The sequence below is a fragment of the Phacochoerus africanus genome, chromosome 7 (genome assembly GCF_016906955.1).
Source record: "Phacochoerus africanus isolate WHEZ1 chromosome 7, ROS_Pafr_v1, whole genome shotgun sequence".
NCBI lineage: Eukaryota > Metazoa > Chordata > Mammalia > Artiodactyla > Suidae > Phacochoerus > Phacochoerus africanus.
Window position 1 is genome coordinate 22,737,161 of NC_062550.1, and position 16,493 is coordinate 22,753,653.

Below are 16,493 nucleotides of genomic sequence, written 5' to 3' on the forward strand. Positions count from 1 at the left end.
AGAAAAGAAAATCATGGACTTGGAGAATAGACTTGTGGTTGCCAAGGGGGAAGGAGGGAGAATGGGAGGGACTGGGAGCTTGGGGTAAATACATGCAAAATGTAGCATTCGGGATGGATTAGCAATGGGGTCCTGTTGTGTAGCACTGGGAATTCTGTCTAGTCACTTATGACGGAACACATAATGTGAGAAAAAAGAATGTATACATGTATGTGTAACTGGGTCACCATGCTGTACAGTAGAAAAAAAATGTATATATAAATAAATGATAATAAAAAATAAATTAATTAATTAATTAAAAAAAGAATAAACCAGGGAGGTAAAATACTTCTACTCTGAAACTATAAAACATTGATGAAATATATGGAAGATGATACAAATAAATGAAAACTATCCTGTGTTTATGGATTGGAAGAATGTCTTTAAATAATTAAAATTAATAATTTCAATTAAGGGATAAGAAATTAACAATTCAAATAGTTGGTATTAAGAGTTCAAAGAATACTTAGCCAATAATTGGAAGCAGAACAGAAAATTGTTAGAGAAGATGTATGGAACATAGTAAAGAAATTAAACAATTATGTCGTATCAGTCCAGGGAAACAGGTTTTGATAATAATGTAGATTTGCGTAGAGTATGATGAAGACAAATATCACAGAGGTTTAAACCAAAAAATTAATTATATCTTATTTGAATGTGTACACTAGTATGTCGAAACTATTCCATAAAACCATTGTGTTTCTAAGCTGTATGGGCTATAATGATGTCAGGAACCTGAATGTGTTCTATCTTGTTTACTTGATATGTCTACTGTAATTGATCCTACTCGTGGTTCCAAATGGCTTTGCCATCACATATGCATTTTAACAAATGGCTTTTCCATAACACATGCATTTTAACAGGGGTATAAGGATGAAGAGGAGAGAAGACTTTTAGCAAAGGATGATCCATGGAAGTTGCACAGGTATCTCTGCTTACATCCATTGGACAGAATTTAGTCACATGAACACAAGTTGCAAGGAGGGTGAGCAATATAAATAGATAAATATTCTAATAACAGAAGATGCTTCGTTATTATAAACTATTAGTTTGAGTCAGTAGATAATATCACAAAGACTTCTTGTAGAAAAAAATCTTCCGGAAAAGAAACAGGTCATAAAAGACCTGAAATGTTAGGTAGTCTCGAGTATTACTAATGTTTCATTTATCTTGAGGTACAATATTTTCTTTGACAAGCTAATTTCTCTGTCTTATAATGTCACTTTTAATACTGACTAAAATAATCTTTTCTTTTTTGCTTCCAAATGCTTATTCGTGTATTTATTATTTCAAAAAGTGAGTGTAAGGGAGGACGAACATGGAAATCTTTACTTGAATTCTCCAGAGACATAGTTAAAGAAGGTTTTCTAATAAATATTTTTATTTTAAAAAAATATGTAGTACCTTGGGAGAACACGTGTATAACATAAAAATATTTTATCCTTTGGGACTGATGTTCTTGTAGCTCATATCCTCCTGATAATTCATCATAATCTTTATGTATTTTCCTTCAGGGCACAAAAGCATAAATACTCCATGTGCTTCAGGTTAATCAGTTTTGTATGGCATTGTGGGTAATACTTAGAAAAGTATTCAGTACATAAATAAGTAAATTTAGTAATGGGAAAATTTAACATACTAGTCAGATAATTTGAAAAAAAAGAAAATAGCTAAACAAAGCATGTTCAAGGTTGCCATAAATAGATAAGAAATTAATGATCATAGATTGAGGAGTAGAGTGAGATCCATTCAGAGAGGAATGGAATATCAGTGAGCTCTATTCAGCAGGATGATAACAAGAGTTAAACACTGAAGTAGAGATTCTTTTTTCTTAATAAATCTGTGTAAATATCTTCTTTAAAAAGATGTTTGAACTTGTAAATATTTTTGCACACTGATTCAGACTCAAAAAGATGAAAAGAATTGGTATGTCAAAAATTTAAAGACCGTATTTGTTATTAAATATGTTTTAACCCACCTTTGTTCTATTTTGGACTTTAAATATTAACCTCCTTTCTAAATTTCTTAATTTTGAATTTTGGAAAGTGGTGAAAGAAGGCATATGGAATGCAATGATATTTACTATTGAAAAACTTTTCTATTAAATTTATATCAGATGGCATATCTAAGACAACTCAACATAACTGCATTATATGCCTGATTTCTATTGGTTTTGTGGTGTGAACTTTAATTTTTTGACAGTGTGTGTTGGGAATGGTTGGAGTATGTAATTACCGAATTTAGACAAAGAAATAGTTTGACATGGTATAATTCTGCTTTAGGTGTTTAGACATGCTTTCCTGCTATTGTTGCATCGAAATGTTTGTATAAATGAAGAAAAATTTATAATAGATTCCTTCATAATTATGTGAATCTAAAATAAATGTCAGGGAGCTCCTGTTGTGGTTCAGTGGTAATGAACCCAGCTAGTACCCATGAGGATATGATTTCGATCCCTGGACTCACTCAGTGGGTTAAGGATCCAGAGTTGCTGTGAGCTGTGGGGCAGTTCACAAATGTGGCTCGGATCTGGTGTTGCTGTGGCTGTGGCAGAGGCAGGCAGCTAAGCTCCAATTTGACCCCTAGTCTGGAAACTTCCATACCCTGCAGGTACGGTCCTAAAAGGACAAAACCCAAAAAACTAAAGGGTAAGATAAAATAAATGTCAAGGAGAAATAATGGTAATTTATTTTACCCATATGTTTCTGCATTAATAACTACATGATTTTGACAGCAGATCTAATTTCCTTATCTTAGATTCTTCCTATAAACTTCTCTTGATATTCCTGGAAACAACTTTTATTTGTCCTTAAAGGTTTGTTTTTATTTATATACTTGCCTTTTCAAAAATAATAATAATACATGTTTCAGTGGTTTGGGAATAATAATCTGGACATCCACAATACAGAAAATATTATTTTATCTCGTTCCATCACAAAACTTTAGTAATTTTGTGTTTGATTATGAAGATTCTGATAAAGCAACCTTTCCTTAGAGATAGCAATTTTTTAATCAAAATGCACTAAAATTACTTGTATAACATATTGCACTTTTAAGAGGACAGATTTAGAAAATACACTCTTTCAAACTTCAGCCTGATTTGCCAGCCATACAACTCTCTGACTTAATATATGTCCAGTGTTGGGAAGAGTTATCCATGGTTAATATTTCATTAATTACATGTTAGCCATATATTTGAATATCCTTATGACTGGGAAATGTGTGTCTGCCAAAATTTTGTCAACATTTCTGTGATTCATTATGTGTTTCAAATTTACCAGATAGTCACTCTTCATCTCTTAGGCTATGCTGATCTCAAAATTGTTCACTTATTTAATCGGTATTTTATACAAAGATTAAAATGGTAAGTATGGTAAACAGAAGCAGATAGAGAGAAATTTCATTGGTCAACATTTTTTTTGTTTTTGTTTGCTTTTTTTTTTTTACTTAAAAAGGTGTATATTTTTACTTATTTACCATCTTTAACTTTTAAAATGTCCACTTGCTTATTTACATATTTTAATCATCTTTTAATATTTTCCTCAAACTCACTATCCTATCCGTAAAAATTCTTCTTACCTTTCTAGATTTATGTAAATTTTATCTTCATCTGCCTCTTCCCTTCACCTCTCATATCTCATACAATTCCTGAACATATATATAAATATTTCTGTCCTCTCTTGTATCCTGTATTCTCATTTTCACTCTGTTTTACCTGGCCTATTCCCAGAAGTATAATATTCATAAGAAAACTACAGATTTAATAACATACAAAAATTATGAGTGTTTCTGCTGATTTTTATTTTGGAGTAAAAAGTAAGGAGAATGGGGTTGTTAACAGATTGAGGAAATGGAAATACTAAGATTAGGAAATTAATATATCACTGATGTCTTATATATATACTTATCTGAGGTTGGATGTCATAGCTATGATGGCAACTGGGGACAAATTTACAAAATGACACAAAAGTCAGGCATTTGATTTGATTATTTGATTAGAATTGTAAAGGTGTACTAGGCACATGTGTGTATGTGTGCTTGTGTGTTAAATGCAAAATATGGGCTAATATACTTGTAAATACATAATTTTTCTTTTATTATGCAAACTTCTTGATTCAACAGGAATTGGTATCCATTACAACTCATGCACACAGTATAGAGTGAAAAAAATATTTTTCCATGTTTTAAGTCTCTTTAATTTCCCTCTAATTCATCACATAAAACAATTAACACTTGCGGTCATTATTTGGTTATTTTCTAGTAGAATTGCAAACTGCAGATGGAATTCTCCATCCAGATACTCTGGAAAAGCAAACTAATGTTATTACTGGTATACCTTCTATAAAACGTGAATGAACTTTATGTTATTCTATCTGAAATATCATTTTGCTAACTTTAAACATATTTTTAGTGTTAATTTTTAATTGAAATGCCTTTCTTCTTTTGTTCCTTCATTTGTTTTTTCCTTCTGTCCTTTCCTTTATTCCTTTCTTTTCTTTTTCTTTTTTCCTATGTAGACCTGCAAAAGTAAGGAAATTAATGGGAAACCATACAAAAGTGACAGTGTTTATCTTAGCAGGTTTGACTGATGACCCACAATTGAAAGTTGTATTATTTATCTTCCTCCTTCTCACCTACTTGCTAAGCATCACTGGCAATTTGATCATCATTACACTCATCCTGGTGGATCCTCACCTCAAGACCCCCATGTATTTTTTCCTTCGGAACTTTTCCTTCTTAGAAATTACCTATACTACTACATGCATTCCTAATTTGTTGATTATGATGGAAACTGGGGACAAAACCATTTCCTATAGCAGATGTGTTGCCCAAGTGTTTTTTGTCTTCCTTTTTGGAGCATCGGAATTTTACTTGCTGGCAGCAATGTCCTATGACCGCTATGTTGCCATCTGTAAGCCCCTGCATTACACAGCCATCATGAACAGTAAGATCTGCATTCAGCTTGTCCTCAGTTGTTGGATCGCTGGGTTCTTTACCATCTTTGTACCTCTCCTCTTAGGCCTGCAGCTTGATTTCTGTGACTCCAACATCGTTGATCATTTCTACTGTGACACAACTGCCCTCATGCAGATCTCATCTTCAGACACACATCTCATTGAGACGGTGGGATTCATATCTGCTTCAGTGACTCTCGTGGTCACACTGGTGATGGTGATAATATCATATACCTATATTGCATTAACGATTCTAAAACTCCCCTCAAGTAATCAGAGGAAAAAAGCTTTCTCAACCTGTTCGTCTCACATGATTGTGATATCCCTTTCTTATGGCAGCTGCATCTTCATGTATGTTAAACCTTCAGTCAAACAAAGAGTATCTTTTTCCAAGGGAATTGCAGTGCTCAATACCTCTGTAGCACCACTTTTGAACCCTTTCATCTACAGCTTACGGAACCAGCAAGTGATAAAAGCCTTTATGAATTTGGTACACAGGGTTGTTTTTTTCTCAAAGAAGTGAATATACACTTTCACTATATATGAAAGAAATTAACATAGGAGTCACTTATAATAACAGTGTATCCATTTGTAACTTCAAATAGATATTCCCTTTTTTCCCTTTACTTTCTATGATATTCTTCATCTTTTCAAGCTTTATTTTCACAAAAATCTTAGTTCCGAAAGTTAATTTTCTTTATATTCTTCAGTGGATATCTTGCCTCATCTCACTTCCTTTTACTCCAGATATATGAACAAAATTGAGCTAATTTTTTTCAATCTCTCTTTTTTGAATTCAAAGATTTTCCTTTAAATTGTATTTAAAGTAACATGCAATGTAAACACTATCACCATCCTTTATTTATACTTACAACCTCTTAAGATATCCATTTATATCTTTTGCAATTCTACCAATTTATTGGTTTACACACTGTTTCATAGAGTGAAAAAAAAATATTTTAGCAGAGATTTACCATTAGTGTTGAAGCTCAAATTAAAAATTGTTTGCTATTAAAAATATGATTCTTGTGGTGAAGTACTTTCCTTATAAATTAGTTTGTTTCTATTTGAGAATTGTTAAAATTTACAAATATTGCAATTATAGATGAAAATGTTTTAGCTTACCGGTTTAGTTTAAAAGTTAATAATGAAATACAATAATTATTGGGTGTTTCCATACCCCAAAAAACTGCCTTCAGTAACATGGAATGGGTCTAAAACTGCTTAGGATAACTTACAAATGAGGGTAAGAGTCTTCACTCAGTGTATTCATTCTTTGCAGGTTGTCATGGCTGTGGATAAATAGATATGTAAATATATCTCCTACCAGGGAAACCAAAAGAGGATAATAAACTAATCATTTCCCTAAGGATTTTTAACTGTAGGTCATTATTTTCTGGAATTTGGGCACTCAAATCAATGTCTGTGTCATGACTAAAATTTTAATATATTAAGAATTTTTCAATATTTTTTTCACCGATACACATCATGTTTCCTGATTTTTTCCAGAAATGTGTATGCATTAGTCCATACATTTTATTTCATTTCCTTTTAATTTTGACTATAGATCTTGATTTTTGAAAAAAAAATAGCATCTAAATTAGCATAATAAGATATAGCTAGGAACAAAGTATACATAGTATGTAAATCTTTTTTGTCAGGGCTGCACCCATGGCACATGGAAGTGCCCAGGCTAGGGGTCCAGTAGGAGCTGCAGCTGCCAGCCTACGCCATAGCCACAGTAATCTGAGATCTGAGCCTTGTCTGTGACCTATACCATAGCTCATGACAATCCTTAACCCACTGAGCAAGGCCAGGGATAGAACTTGTGTCCTCAGGGATACTAATTGGGTTCATTACCACTGAGCCATGATGGGAACTTCCATGGTATGTAATTGACAGGACAGTTTTACAGATTTCTGTACAATTTGTTAATGAATAACTTACACGATACATGTCATGAATATTATTTTAGGGATAATGCACACAAAAAACAATTCATTATATTTTCCTTGATCATTTATGTATCTGCTTTTTCCATTTTGAGAATATATATCTAATGATCCTGGAGTTCTGTTTAACTTTTTGAAATGTTAAGGGCACAATTTGTGAAAAAATATATTTGTAACATATTGAGTCAATTTTATACCACTAAAACCTAAGGCTCTTAGTATTCTTTTTAGTTTGAGTTCTGTTATATGGGAGCCAAAATGAGTTTGCTTCGAAAAGTACTGTTAAAGTTAAACCACTAATTTATAATGAAGCTGTTCTGAAGTGCTTGACTTAACGTATTTTGAAATGTCTGTCATCTATTAGTTATTTAAAAGAGAGCATGGTCTACAACTCTTAATTAGGGTCTAACACTTTTAAATTAAAACGTCCCCATTCCCACCCTTCCCACTCCCAGGCAGCTTAAAGTTACATCATCTGTCTTCTCCATTACTTCAGTCTATGACATATTACCTCATATTATATCTAATAGTACCATTACCATTGAACTCTGAATTTGAATCCCTAGATAGTTTAACAGTGCTTTTTTTTAAAAAAAATTGGCTTTTGAACAAGTAATACAACTTCTTAAATAGAGGTACAACTTATTTCTTAAAAGAGCTTCCACCTGAAATGGCTAAAGTGCTTTACCCTGAAATGCTTTCAGCTTGTCTGCTCTAATGAGGAAAGCTGAACACAAACACAATATTAAAGTAACATCCCTTTTTGACCACTCACTAAATTGCAGGTACTGGTAGGTGTTTTATATGTAACACTGGAAACAATGGTTTGATATAATAATTACTGGTGGCACTGGGCACAAGAGCAAAACTTAGCTCAGTAAGGACAAGATTACTTTGAAAGAGAGAACTAAACAGTAGAAAAGTGAAAATTTAAACTCAGGAATTCTTAGTCTTCATTACTCCAATTGAGGAAAAATTAATTATGTAATGATTAGTGAAAGAATGCTAGTAGTAATGATTTGAAGTAATGATTAGTAAAAGAAGAAAAATAATACATGAAAGTGGGGGAGAAATGAATAAAATTAAAATTCTTCCTAACAGAAGCTTAAATTAAGTCCTTAGAGAACGCAATGAAATAAGTACATAATAGAAGTTCTAACTATAAAGTATATAACACAATATGAAAGAGTTAAATAACAATATGAAAGTAATGAGAATAGTTATATGAGTAAATACAGGACTCAACAATTTTTAAAAATTTTAATTTCCATCTTAAATAGACATTTCTCCAAGGAAGACATACAGATGGCCAACAGGTCATCTACTACTAGAGAAATGCAAATCAAAACTACAGTGAGGTATCACCTCACACCAGTCAGAATGGCCATCATCAAAAAGTGTAAAGCAATAAATGCTAGAGAGGGTGTGGAGAAAAGGGAACCCTCCTACACTGTTGGTGTGAATAGACATTGGTGCAACAACTGTGGAAAACAGTATGGAGGTTCCTCAAAAAACTGAAAAGAGAACTACCAGATGATCCAGCAATCCTACTCCTGGGCATATATCCAGAGAAAAGATACATGCGTTCCAGTGTTCATTGCAGCACTATTTACAATAGCCAAGACAAGGAAACAACCTAAATGTCCATTGATAGAGGAATAGACAAAGAGGACATGGTATGCATATGTACACATGTATACAATGGAATATTATTCAGCCACAAAAAGAATGAAATAATGCCATCCTTGCAGTGACATGGATGGACCTAGAAATTATCATACTTGATGAAGTAAGGTAAGACAGAGAAAGACAGATGCTATATGATATCACTTACATGTGGAATCTAAAAAATAATATAAATGAACTTATTTCTAAACAGAAACAGACTCACTGGCCTAGAAAACAAACTTATGGTTGCCAAAAAGGAAGGGGGGCAGATAAATTAGGAGTATGGAATTAACACATAACATACTGCCATATAGTAGATAGATAAACAACAAGGTTTTACTGGATAGTACAGGGAAATATATTTAATGTATTATAATAGCCTATAATGGAAAGAAGTCTGAAAAAGAATCACTTTGCTGTACATCTAAAACAACATTGTAAATCAATTGTACTTCCGTAAAAAGAATTTAAACTTCAAGAATAATTCTGTTAGATATTATATACATTTTTCCTTTTTTAAATAACAGTTTTATTGAGATATAGTTTACATATCATAAAATTTACCCTTTTATAGTACAGCAAAGCTCCTTTTAGGAAACAGTTCCTGCCTAGATCTGGGACTTTTTAGATAATTAAACACCTACAGTGGAACATCTGACCATGATCCAGCAGACGAGAATGTGACTTAAGCTGCTCATCACGAAGTGGACACTATATGATCCACAAATTCATGAGGTCAGATGTGACCAGCACTGGACTATCATTGAGAGGAAGTGATATATAGGATCAGGCACTGATGGGCACATCATTGTAAAATGCCTCGTGTTGGTAATGGCCACAAGTGCCCAGACATGACCTCGGATATGACCTTTGTTGTGTTTTCCTTGGGTCGAACCTCCCTTGTTTTTTTGCCACTTTTATGAACCTCATTTTCTAGCCTCTATTGTTCTTCTGGCCACCTCATATCTTTCCAGTAAATTCATTTTCAGCTTAAGTTAGCCAGAATTAATTTACACTCTTTGCACCAAAGAGCCCTGATTAATATAAAGAGATGTAACTTTTGGATTATTTTTTAATATTAGAAATTTTGCAAATTCAATTAACATGCAAAAAGACAAATGAATATATAAACTAGCATTTATGTTCATTTAGCACTTACCCTTAAATTTTAGTATTTATCACTGTAAATGTTGATAACAAAGTCTGGAGTTTTTTGGTACCTTGATTTTTTCTTGATCTAGATGAAAGGACTTCTTAAATTTCTCCCATCTGTTGCTGTTGTCTAGAATTATGTTTTTCCTGACTTTGTCATACTTATTTCAATTAGTCCTGTTTGTTTGTTTGTTTGTGAGCTAGGTTGAGTTTGATATATTTTTTATTCTGTTTACTCCTCTATCTTTCATTCTTAGAGTTACTCTTAAATTTTAAAGGGCCTATTTTATTTAACATCTGTAGAGTTAATAAAAACTATTCCTCTCCTCACAAACAGTACAAGGGGCTTAAAACACTTTAACTTCAATCAACCTTTTATGCAGTTTCACAAGGCGTTGTTTCCCAATGTCTATTTCAAATCCATAAATCAGGTATTATTTTTGATTTGCACAGTGATCCACTTTTAGATTAACCATTTTTACAAGGTACCATGTTCATTACTTGTTCTTGCATCTCGAATAGCCAAGACATGGAAACAACCTAAATGTCCATGGACAGATGAATGGATTAAGATGTTATACATATATACTATGGAATATTACTCAGCCATAAAAAGACAAAGTAATGCCATTTGCAGCAACATGGATGGATCTAGAGATTCTCATACCAAATGAAGTAAGCAGAAATAAAAAGACAAATACCATATGATATCACTTATTTGTGGAATATAAAATATGGAACAGATGATCATATCTAAAAAAAAAAAAAACCAGATTATGGCCAAGAAGAGCCAATTCGGGGTTCCCAAGGGGAAAAGGGGAGGGAGTGGGATGGACGGGCATTTTGGGTTTTTTTTTTTTGCATGCACACTGTTATATTTGGAATAGATGGGCAATGGGACCCTACTGTACAGCACAAGGAAATGTGTGTGATTGGGTCACACTGTTGTACAACAGAACTTGATGAAACACTGTACATCAACTATACTTTAATAAAAAAAAGAGTTAGTATTTGTACAGCACTCTAAAGAGAGCTCGGTACATACTAAGTGATCAATAAATATTAATTACTATTATGTTAGATAGTCTAGGTGAGCATACCCAGGAGACTTTACTATCAGCAAACATTCACTAAGGATGGTTTTAAAAAAGAAAGTATTCATTAAGCAGAAAGCTGATCCTAAGTAGACAATCTGAGATACAAGAATAATGAACAGAATACCTTGTAAAAATAGTTAAATCTGTACATATTTTTTTCATATTTTATTGCAGTGTAGTTGACTTATGATGTTGCGTTAGTTTTAGCTGTACGGTAAAGTGAACCAGTAATACATAAGTTCTTTTCAGATTCCTTCCTATTTAGGTTATCCCAGATATTGAGTAGATTTGCCTGTGCTATACAATAGGTCTTTGTTTGTTATCCCTTTTATATATAGTAATGTGTATGTGTTAATCCCAAACTCTTAATTTATCCCCTGCCCTGTATTTCTTCTTGATAACTAGAAATTTGATCTCAAAATATGTTTCTATTTTGTAAATATGTTCTTTTGTATCATTTTATTAGATTCCTCATATAAATGATATCATGTGATATTTTTCTTTCTCTGTCCGACTTACTTTGCTTAGTTATGATAGTATCTAGGTCTATCCCTGTTGCTACAAATGGCATTATTCCATTTTTTATGGCTAATATCCCGCTATATGTATGTACCACACCTTCCTTTTCCATTCCTCTGTTAATGGACATTTAGTTTGCTTTCACATCTTGGCTTTCATGTAAATAATACTGTAATAAACATTTGATTTGCGTCTCCCTGATAATTAGTGATATTAATCATCTTTGCATGTGCTTTTTTGGCCACCTGTCTGTATTCATTGGAGAAATGTCTCTTTAGATCTTCTGATCATTTTTATTATTATTTTTGTTTCTTCTATAAAAACCTGTATGAAATGTTTATATATTTTTGAGGTTAATTCCTTGTTGGTCACTTCATTTGAAAAGATTTTTCCCATTCTGGGAGTTGTCTCTTTCTTTCTTTCTTCTTTCTTTCTTCTTTCTTCTTCTTCTTTTTTTTTCTTTTTTTTTTCTTTTTCTTCTTTCTTTCTTCTTTTTTTTCTTTCTTCTTTCTTCTTTCTTTCTTCTCTTCCTTCCTTCTTCCTTCCTTCCTTCCTTCCTCCTTCCTTCCTTCCTTCCTTCTTTTTTCTTTCTTGGGGGATATGGTTTCCTTTGCTGTGCAAATGCTTTTAAGTTTAATTAGGTCCCATTGTTTATTTCTGTTTTTATTTTTCATTACTCTAGGAGGTGGATCAAAAAAGGTTTTCTGTGATTTATATCAAAGATTGTTCTACCTATGTTTTCCTCTAAAAGTTTTATGGTATATGGCCTTACATTTAGGTCCTTAATCCATTTTGAGTTTATTTTTGTGTGTGGTGTTAGAGAGTGTTCTAATTTCTAATGTAAGGCCAGATACTATAAAACCCATATTCCGTTTTCCCCAGCATCACTTTATTGAAGAGACTGTCCTTTCCTCACTGTATATTCTTGCCTACTTTGTCATAGATTAGTTGACTATGGGTACTTGAGTTAATCTCTGGGCTTTCTGTCCTATTCTACTTATCTCTATTTCTGTTTTTGTGCCAGAACCATGCTCTTGACCACTGTAACTTTTTAGTATAGTCTGAAGTCAGGGATCCGGATTCCTCCAGCTCTGTTTTTCAAGGTTACTTTGGCTGTTGAGGGTAATTTGTGTTTCCACACAGATTAAAAAAAATTAGTTTTAGTTCTCTGAAAATGTCATATACAAGAGAGTGGTTAACTGTTGTATGTTAGCCTTCTAGTCTATACCTTGCTATTATCATATTGTTCCAAGAGTTTGAGGTCAGTTTTTTTTTTAGATTTTCTGCATAGACAATCATCTCATCCTCAAAGAAAGACCATTTTACTTCTTTCTTCTCAATCTGTTTGCCATTTATTTCCTTTTCTTAACTAATCATTTTACCTAGAACCTCCTAGGTAAAATGTTGAAAGTAGTGATTGGGGGCACATTCTTTCTTAGTACCTAATGTGTAGGGTACTACTTTAGGGAAAATGTTGAGTGTTTCAACATTATTTTAGGGGTTGAATTGAATCTGTAGCTTGCCTTGGGTAGTATAATCATTTTGACAGTATTGATTCTTCCAAAACAAGAGCGTAGTACATTTTCCATCTGTTTGTGTCATCTTTAATTTCTTTTGTCAGTGTCTTATCATTTTTAAAGTACAAGTTTCTTGTCTCTTATGTAGGTTATTCCTAGGTATTTTAATCTTTTTGATGTGATAGTAAATGGGATTGTTTCCTCAATTTCTCTTTCTGATCTTTTGAGTTGTTAGTGTATAGGAATGCAAGGGATTTCTGTGTACTAATTTTGTATCCTGCAACTTTACTGAATTCATTGATGAGCCCTAGTAGTTTTCTGATAGCATATTTAGGAATTTTTATATGTAGTATCATGTCATCCGCAAACACTGACACTTTTACTTTTTCCTTTCCAATTTGGATTCCTTTTATATCCTTTTCTTCTCTGATTACTGTGACTAGGACTTCCAAAACTATGTTGAATTAAAGCAATCAGAGTGGACATCCTTGTCTTCTTGATCTTAGCAGAAATGCCTTTAGCTTTTCACTGTTGAGAATGATGTTAGCTGTGTTTTTGTCACATATGGCCACTTAACAATGGCACTTCCCCCCCTGTGGCTGCCCAGGACTCCTCTTCAAACATTCCTGGTTGTAGCCCTCTGTCCTCCCCCCCTCCAGGCTGTTTCCCCACAGTCAACATCAATCCTCTCCAGGGCCTGTTCCCCAAACCCCGTGTTCTGTACCCAGCCCCCACCTATATCAGTGGACCTGCATTTCAGGCTGAGGCCTGCAGGGTGGTTGCACAGAATATCTATAAGAGTCTCCTTTTGTTCTTCCTGCCACAGACAAGCTGTTGTGCCCTCCTCTCCTCCAAGCAGCTGAAACTCCTTTCCTTTCCCAACTGATCTCCCCATTGGCAAGGAGTGTGGGAAACGCTGCTATCCTTCAGCTCCCTTCCAGGGGTGCAGGTCCAGATCCACTTCCTCCTCTCTTTTGATTTGTTTTCCTTTCATCTTACCCAGTTACATAGATATATACCTCTTGTTCTTTTAGGTGTTTTGAGTTCTTCTGCCAGTGTTCAGTAGGTGTTCTTTGAGGGTCTTTCCATTTGTAGATGCATTCCTGATGTATTGTGGGGAAGGTGAACTCCACATCCTCCTGCTCTGCCATCTTGATTCAGTTCTCCTACTTTGCCTATGTTTTCTTTAAGTTGTTTGTTTTCATGTGGTTGCATTCTAAGCTTTCTTTGTATATTTTGAAAATAAGTTCTTCATCAGATGTGACTTTTGTAAATATTTTCTTCCACTCTGTTGACTGTCTTCTCCTTATCTGGCATTGCCTTTTGTAGACCAGAAGTCTTCAAATTTAATGCTAATTACCTTATTCAAGAGTTCTTTCATGAATTGTGCCTTTGGTGTTTATCTAAAAAGCCTTCACCATGTCCAAGGTCTTCTAGATTTTCTCCTATTATATCTTTTGGGATTTCTATAGCTTTACACTTAGATCTGAAATATTTTTTGAGTTAGCTTTTGTGAATAGTATGAGATCTGTGTCTAGATTCACTTTTTTTTTTTTTTTGCTTGTGGATGTCCATTTGTTTCATAATCATTTGTTGAAAAACTAGCTTTCCCTTAAACTCTTCTGTCAAAGATCAGTTGAGTATATTTATTTGGGTCTATTTCTGGATTCTCTACTCTATTCCCTTAATTTATTTGTGTACCATTTCTCCAGTATCACACTGTATTGATTCCTATAGCTTTATGGAACAGGTTGATGTTGGGTAAAGTCAGATGTCTAAATTTGTTCTTCTCTTTTAGTATTGTGTGTCTCTTCTGAGTCTTCTGTCTCTTCATATATAAATTTTAGAATCAGTTTTTTGGTATTTGTAACATAACCTGCTGCATTTTTAATCACGATTGCACTGAATCTATAAATCAAATTGGAAAGAAAAGATGTCTGAACAATATTGAGTCTTCTGTTCATGAGCATGGGATAGCTCTCCATTAATTAATTCTTTTATTTCATTCTTCAGTTTTGTAATTTTCCTCATATAGAGATTGTTATATATTATTAGAGTTATATCTAAGTATTTCATTTTTGTGGGTCATAATGTAAAGGATGCTTTGTTTTTAATTTCAAATTCCTTTTTTTTTTTTTGCTGCTGGTATACAGAAGAGTGGATAACTGTTGTATGTTTAACTTGTATTCTCTACCTTGCTATTACCTCTTATTGTTCCAAGAGTTTGGAGTCAATTATTTCAAATTTTATACATAGACAAACATCTCACCTGCAAACAAAGACCATTTTATTTTCTTTCTTCTCAATCTTCATGCCATTTATTTGCTTTTCTTAACTTATTGTTTTACCTAGAACTTCCCGTACAGTGCTGAAGTAGTGATTGGGGGAATTCTTTACTAATATCTGATCTGTGGGAAAAGTGGTGAGTTTTTCAACATTGAATGTTATGTTAGATGTAGATATTTTAAAGATACTTTTTAAACTTTTTAAAAAGTTCTTCTATATTCTTATTTTTTTTCTTTTTGCCTATAACTGTATTTTGCCTCCTTATTCTATTTCTTTTTTTTTTTCCTCACTGTACAGCAAGGGGGTCAGGTTATCCTTACATGTATACATTACAATTACATTTTTCCCCAGCCTTTCTTCTGTTGCAACATGAGTATCTAGACATAGTTCTCAATGCTATTCAGCAGAATCTCCTTGTAAATCTATTCTAAGTTGTGTCTGATAAGCCCAAGCTCCCGATCACTCCCACTCCCTCCCCCTCCCCCTCCCATCAGGCAGCCACAAGTCTCTTCTCCAAGTCCATGATTTTCTTTTCTAAGGAGATGTTCATTTGTGCTGGATATTAGATTCCAGTTATGAGTGATATCATATGGTATTTGTCTTTGTCTTTCTGGCTCATTTCACTCAGGATGAGATTCTCTAGTTCCATCCATGTTGCTGCAAATGGCATTATGTCATTCTTTTTATGGCTGAGTAGTATTCCATTGTGTATATATACCACATCTTCCGAATCCAATCATCTGTCGATGGACATTTGGGTTGTTTCCATGTCCTGGCTATTGTGAATAGTGCTGCAATGAACATGCGGGTGCACGTGTCTCTTTTAAGTAGAGTTTTGTCCAGATATATGCCCAAGAGTGGGATTGTGGGGTCATATGGAAGTTCTATGTATAGATTTCTAAGGTATCATCAAACTCCTAGAAGAAAACATAGGCAAAACACTCTCTGACATCAACATCATGAATATTTTCTCAGGTCAGTCTCCCAAAGCAATAGAAATTAGAGCAAAAATAAACCCATGGGACCTCATCAAACTGAAAAGCTTTTGCACAGCAAAGGAAACCCAAAAGAAAACAAAAAGACAACTTACAGAATGGGAGAGAATAGTTTCAAATGATGCAACCAACAAGGGCTTAATCTCTAGAACATATAAACAACTTATACAACCCAGCAGCAAAAAACCAATCAATCAATGGAAAAATGGGCAAAAGACCTGAATAGACATTTCTCAAAGAAGATACACAGAATGCCAACAAACACATGAAAAAATGCTCAACATCGCTGGTTATAAGAGAAATGCAAATCAAA

The 16,493-nt window shown here is 33.6% G+C and overlaps 1 protein-coding gene across 1 annotated transcript; it reads left to right on the plus strand.

Moving 5' to 3' along the window:
• The first annotated feature begins 4,578 nt into the window (after positions 1-4,578).
• On the plus strand, positions 4,579-5,517 carry LOC125131826 (olfactory receptor 6C74-like). The gene has a single exon (XM_047788585.1). The coding sequence runs from the start codon at positions 4,579-4,581 to the stop codon at positions 5,515-5,517; it is 939 nt and encodes a 312-aa protein (XP_047644541.1).
• Positions 5,518-16,493: the final 10,976 nt, after the last annotated feature.